The following is a 7,027-nucleotide window of genomic DNA, read 5'->3' on the forward strand; positions in this document are numbered from 1 at the left end:
ATTCAATAAGCAGACTCAGGTGTTTGTTGAACTACATTTGTATATTAAAATGAGTTAGCATAGCAACCTTCCTTTCCTTTCTTCTAGAGCTGCGGTTGGATTACAACTTCATCTACCCATAACAACATAATCACCCAATTCATTGAATACACCTCCTGTGAGTCTGCTATAAAAGGGACACAGATATTCGGGACACTCAACACAAAAATGGCGTCAAACACCGTTAAAGTTGCACCGATGCTTCTGCTTGGAATTCTAATTCTCTTTACTTCTACTTTTGCCAGTGCAAGCTATGAAGAAGGCATTCAGAAGCCTAACAATGTTGTGGTGAAGGGTAGCGTATCCTGTGACACCCATCTATCAGAAACCTCCTACTTCTTACCAGGTAAATATGCACTATGGTTTAATTATTATGATGGCACCTCTTTATTATATTTAACGTTGTGTTAGATGTGTTATGATGGGAAGAAAGTGATGAAATGGAATGGGTTGCAGGTACTTTGGTTGCCGTGGAGTGTAGAATCAACAGTAACAGGAAATGGAAGAGCAGCCATAGCAAGTTTTATGTTGAAGGAGAAACAGATGAAAATGGCGAATTCGCCGTGGAGCTTCCCATCATACAAAACCTTAGCCCCAGCAAGTCATGCTCAGTTAGACTTCTCAGCAGCCCCCATGAGTCGTGTGACATACCCTCAATCACTGCGTCTTCCAAACTTGTCCTAACATCTTCAAATCCCAATGGAATGCACATCTATGTGTCTACTCCATTATCCTACCGTGCATCTAAACAAGAAGCTATCTTATCCTCTCTTCCTCGTCGTAGAGCTTTGCAAGCACCCCCTCTTCTTGGCATTCCTCCGCTACCCAAGTTCAGTTTTCCTCCTCTTCCTAGCATTCCTTCATTGCCCAAATTCTCTGTTCCCCCTCTTCTGACCATTCCCCCACTGCCCAAATTGAGTGTTCCTCCCCTTCCAACTATACCCCCTCTTAATATTCCAAATGTGGTTGCTCCCCCACTCCCTAATCCACCCACTTTCCCTAAGTTGAGTGTTCCTCCTCTACCAAGTGTACCAACTCTTCCAAAAATAAGTGTTCCACCTCTTCCTAGCACACCCCCTCTACCTAATTTGAGTGTTTCTCCTCTACCAAGTGTACCAAATCTTCCGAAACTAAGTATTCCACCTCTTCCTAACACACCCCCTCTACCCAATTTGAGTGCCCCTCCTCTACCAAGTGTACCAACTCTTCCCAAACTAAGTGTTCCACCACTTCCTAGCACACCCCCTCTACCTAATTTGAGTGTTCCTCCTCTATCAAGTGGACCAACTCTTCCCAAATTAAGTGTTCCACCTCTTCCTAGCACACCCCCTCTACCATTGTTGAGTGTTCCTCCCCTCCCTAATGCACCTTCTCTACCAAATTTGAGCACTCCTCTAAATATACCTTCTATTCCACCCTTTCCCAAGCTTAGTTTTCCTCCTCTATCCACTTTCCCTTCCACATTTCCACCATTTCCTCTTTTCACCCCACCACCACCTTCTACAAAGGATGAGACACCTTGAAATCCAAGCTTATGAAATATTCATCAACCATGCTCATTTTTAAATATGTATTCCCTCATGTGATACTTGCATCTAGTTCACATTTCATGCAAAGTATTGTAATTGCTATATCATTTATTTGGAATAATCGGTGACATATGTCCCGTTCCATAGTGCTCCTTTTGTGCCTTATTTTTTTATATAATATCTCATAGAGTTATTTTATTTTTTTGAGTATTTAATTGTACTAAGATTGTTAATCTTTATGTAAATCCAAAGTCTTACTAGAAGTTTTATGTAGTTTCTTCAATAGTTAAGGGTGTTATCATCCCCTCAATGGATGAGTTTGTTTGTAATAATTATTATCAAATAATAAAGAAGTTTTTCAAAGATAATATGCATTCGAATTGGATATTGCAATCTACCATTATTTAGCATGAATTTAAATTCACTTATGTGTTCACTCTTTGCCATATAATACTAGAAATAACATATGCATAAGGCCCATAAAAATGATATTGATTAAAACAATGAGCTCCAATCAACATCATGGTTTAAAAAATTATTGTCTATATATTAAATAGATATATTATATATTTTACTTGACATTTATTGTAAAAATAGTAATATAGATGCAATCAACTAATCATGTTATATCAACATGCACATGCTTGTTGAAATGTTAAAATTTGTTAATTCATTTCACCACAAGGACTAGCCTTATATAATATCGATGTGAGAACCAAAGCTCAAACATAATGGAGTGTGACTCTTCCTCTCTGATACTTGGAATGATGAAACATTTTAATTAAGAAAAAATTTCTAGAAAGAAAGGATGTTATGCCCTTGTAGAAATAGTAGAAAAACAACAACAATGTTGTTAAGGCTTCTTAGTAAAATTAACCCATAAATACTATTGAATACAACAATCTACTTTTTAATTATGTTAAACAAAAGACTATATTTGTAGAGAGTTTCATAATCTAGATATAAGCACATACTGAAAACACATCAGCTTTGTCAAGGCAAACAAATGAATATAAGAATATTATATCAAAATGTCTAGGTACAAAATACATGTCATATGGGAAGAGTGACATAAGTTATTCAAAATGAATTGTACATAGGTAACAAAATGTTGTAGAGGAAATGTAAAGTAGGGGCAAGTGATAGATCGTAAGAAGAAGGAATGCTTTAAAAGTCTTGTGCTTGAAGTTGAAGGTGTCCCATCTTTGGATGAGTGGAGGTGTGGTGACAAGAGGAAAGGGTGGAAGTTTCAAAGAAGAAAGTAAAGGTTGTTGAAATGGAAAAGTGAAAGGAGAGAGAGGAAGAAAACTAAATTTGGGTGGAGATGGGATATAAGAAATATTTAGAGGGTGATCATTCAAGTTTGGAGAGGTGTATTAAGAAGAGGAGGAACACCCAATTTGGGTAGAGGGTGAACTAGTTAAGGGAGGTGTACTAGGTGTTGGCAATTTGGAGGAATTGAGTATGTGTTGCTTTGATTTTTTTGTCATTGATGGCAACACCGGTTGTTTTGGTTGTTTACCAATTTCCGGTTGGTTTTGGTAGAGTGGTTGGCTTATGATATTGATCCAGTATGATCCGATATGCTTTGGTTTATGGAATTGGTTTAGATCCGTCATTCATGCTATTCAGATGTGTATCGCGATCAAGTGGTTCAGGATTCGATGACTCGGGAGCTATCATTTGTTCTAGTAAGCCTTTTGGTCATCGGTAAGGGTTTTATCGGCAAAACTTTGTTGAAGATCTTTTGATGCACATGATAAGTGGTGTTAGTGCGGCTTCTAGATGGCTTTTAGGATGTTGTTGGTTATCTTATTCGTGTTCCATTTCATTGGTGGTGTTGGATTTGGTTTATGGCGACCTATTTTGGGTCCGGCATTATCTAGGTTATGGACCGGTTTATGTAACGTGTTGGAGGATGTAACTGACGTGTTACCGGTAGGATTAAGGATTGGTTTAGATTTTTTTTTACCTAAGCCGACTTGGTTGATCATTGGATTGCGGGTTTATCTTATGAGCTTATTGTATTATCTTTTTGGTGGCCGACCTAATTGTTTAGATCCCGGGTTGGTATAAATATGGTGTAAAATCTCTTTGTAGATCATAGGTCAAGGTTATGGGATGATCTGTGTGTGAATAATGTTGTAATCATATGTAGAAGGTTTGGCCAATCATAGGTGATCGAATTGGGTTTGTAAGAGAGGTTTAAGGCCTTTGGTATTGAGCTTAACCGAAACTGTACTCAGGCATGGGAGATGCTATCTTTGCAGTTCACTCTTCTTTTAGGATTGTAGTCTAATGTTTATGTAGTCAGTGAGGCTCCTTTTTGTGATGAGCAGAGAGCTCTAGGATTTTTTCCTTCCTGCATGTGCAGGCCCCTCATATTGTAATCACATACTTACTGTTGAAGCATTATCTGATAGTGGGTAGGCTTCCCATCGTGGTTTTTCCCTTTACCAAGTTTTCCACGTACAAATCTTAGTGTCATGTGTTATGGATGGATGGTAACTGTTCTATGATTTATGCTTATGTTTAATTGCTATATTTGTTATTCTGTTATTTGGTTTTTGCATTCTGGTATTGATTTTATGTGTTTCGGTAATAAAGTTTTGAATGCTTAAAGTTCTATAATTCGGTGACAATTGATTCACCCCCCCGCCCCTCTCAGTTGTCCTCTAGTTATTTGAGTTGTCTAACAACTGGTATCAAAGCTTGGTCCTCTTTGTAGAAACTTAACCACTTGATGAAGATCCTATGGCATCTAGCTATTCAAGTTCATCAAGTACATTTGCAGATGTTTTTCAGAGAGAAATTCCTAGGCTTGATGGAACAAATTACAGGGTATGGAAGATTCGGATGGAGACTCACATGAGATGTCTTGGAAAGGAAATTTGGGAGATCACTGAGAATGGTGTTACATCACTTAATCCGGCATCTAGCAATCATCCTCCTACAGGTTTGAATAAAGAGCTTGAGAATGATTGTAGAGCTAGAGAAGCCCTTTTGTGTTCACTTTTCTATCAACAAATAATGGGACTAACTAACAAATCAACTACAAAGGCTATATGGGACAAATTGGAGACTCTGAATGAAGGTGACCCTACTGTTAATATTGCTTGGGAAGTTATTTTCTTTTGAGCTTAAATAATTTGGACCTTCTGAAGTTGTTAAATCTGAACTTGCTTTTCATGCATCTACATCATCTACCGGCAAGAGTGATTGGAAAGATTTGTATGCAAAGAAACTAGAGGATATGAAGAAAGAAGATGAATAATATGAGCAACTTGAAGCCTTATTTTCTAGAAGAGTGCCTAAAGGACCGACAGGAAGTAAGTATGAAGGAAAATCACCTTTTAAATGCTTTGCAAGTAATAAGATAGGTCATTTTTCATCTAGATGTCCTAAAAGGAATTCAAGATTTGAAGAAAGATCTAGAAGATCTTTTAGGCCTAACCATGATTATCTGAACAAGCATAAATACAGGAAAAATAAATACAAATCATGCTACTATGCGGATTAGGAAGGTGTGACTGATTTTGATGATGAACCGGCACAAGATTCAACTAATGGATCCGGCAATGGAAAGGAATGGGTATTTTTGGCTATCAATGAAGATGATCAGATACCTGAAGAGAAGGCCCTTGCTGCTAAAATTGAATACAATGATGAATGGGTAATTGATAGTGGATGTTCACGTCATATGACTGGAGATAAAAGGAAGTTCTTATCTATGCAAGAATTTGATGGTGGTCTAGTTAGATTGGGAGATGACAAAGCCTATATGATCAAGGGAAGAGAAACAATATCATTGGACAGTAAGCATAACACTAATAATGTTTATTATGTTGAAGGTTTAAGGCATAATCTTTTGAGTGTACCTGATAGTTGGTGGATAAGGGATTTTAGTTACAGTTCAAGGATGAAAAATGCAAGATTATCAACAGATCTGGATTGGAAATTGCAACCGGTACATAGACTAAAGGTAATATCTTTTATTTGAACTCCGGTGAGAAGACATGTTTGATTGAACAAATTGATGAGAGTTGGTTATGGCATAAGAGGTTGTGTCATGTGAATTTTGATGGCATTGTGAATATCAGTTCTACTAAGGCAATTAGAGATATACCTAAGATTGTAAAGCCCTATAATCCGGTATGTAAGAAATATCAAATGGGAAAGCAAGTCAAAATTTCTCTTAAGAGTATAAGGGACAAATCTAATGATATTCTTGATCTTATTCATACTGATTTGTGTGGTCCTGCTAGAATCAAAAGTTTTCAAGGTGATAGCTATTTCATGCTAATCATTGATGATTATTCTAGAATGATGTGGGTTACTTTTCTAAGGGAGAAGTCTGAAGTATTTTCAAATTTTAAGATATTTAAAGCTAAAGTTGAGACAGAGATAGGATTGAAGATTAAATGTTTAAGGTCAGATCAAGGTGGCAAATTCACATCATCTAATGAATTTAATAGCTATTGTGAGAAGAATGGGATAAGGATATAATTGTCTGCACCCCAAACACCTCAATAGAATGGAGTTGTGGAAAGGAAGAACAAAACTATCTTGGATGCAGCTAGAACTATGATGATGGAAGCTAATTTGCCTCATATCTACTGGAGAGAATCTCTAAGCACTGCGGTATACATATTGAACAGATTTCATATCAAAGGAGATACCGATAAGACACCTTATGAGTTATGGTTTGGTCATACACCGATGGTTAAGTATTTCAGAATCTTTGGTAGTAAATGATATATCAAAAGAGATGATTCCATTGGAAAGTTTGATCCTAGATGTGATGAAGGGATATTTCTTAGTTATTCCAATGAAAGAAAAGCATATCGATGTTATAACAAAATATTGCAAAGAATTATGGAGAGCACAAATGTCAAAGTGGATGAGTAGAATAGAAGTCAAATCAGAATCTATGAGAGAGAACCAGTAGTGGAAATGATCATAACTAAACCGGTAGCACCTACACTAGAATAGAATGTTAAACCAGTTACTCCCACAATATCAGAAAATTCAATAGTGACTGAAGATAAGGAGAGAGGAATAGAAAATCAGAAGACTCCTAGGTATGTAAGGTTGAATCATTCTGAAGATCAGATCATTGGAGACAAAAGCAAAGGAGTGATGACAAGAAGAAGGTTGGCAACTGATGGGGTATGTTTTATTTCTCAAGTTGAACCAACATCATTAATTGAAGCTTGTAAAGATGAATATTGGATGAAAGCTATGGAAGAAGAATTAGATCATATAGAAAACAATAACACATGGACTTTAGTTCCCTGGCCTAAAAATAAGAATGTTATTGGAACTAAATGGGTTTTTAGGAATAAAATGAATGAGGATGGACAAGTTGTGAGGAATAAAGCTAGATTGGTTTGTAAAGGATATTCTGAGAAGGAAGGAATTGATTATGGTGAAACCTTTGCACCGGTAGTTAGGATTGA

General features: G+C 36.8%; 1 protein-coding gene across 1 annotated transcript; it reads left to right on the forward strand.

Annotated features, from left to right (window-relative positions):
• The first annotated feature begins 217 nt into the window (after positions 1-217).
• On the forward strand, positions 218-1,714 carry LOC131051890 (protein PELPK1). Its single transcript, XM_057986478.2, has 2 exons — positions 218-385; positions 496-1,714. Exons 1-2 carry the CDS (start codon positions 238-240, stop codon positions 1,560-1,562), a joined length of 1,215 nt encoding a protein of 404 aa, XP_057842461.2. The 5' UTR covers positions 218-237; the 3' UTR covers positions 1,563-1,714.
• Positions 1,715-7,027: the final 5,313 nt, after the last annotated feature.

The sequence above is a fragment of the Cryptomeria japonica genome, chromosome 7, assembly GCF_030272615.1.
Source record: "Cryptomeria japonica chromosome 7, Sugi_1.0, whole genome shotgun sequence".
NCBI lineage: Eukaryota > Viridiplantae > Streptophyta > Pinopsida > Cupressales > Cupressaceae > Cryptomeria > Cryptomeria japonica.

Coding starts and splice junctions, on each gene's coding strand:
- LOC131051890 (XM_057986478.2), top strand. CDS start 238: ATGCTTCTGCTTGGAATTCTAATTCTCTTTACTTCTACTTTTGCCAGT. Junction 386..495: donor AACCTCCTACTTCTTACCAG/GTAAATATGCAC, acceptor AATGGGTTGCAG/GTACTTTGGTTGCCGTGGAG.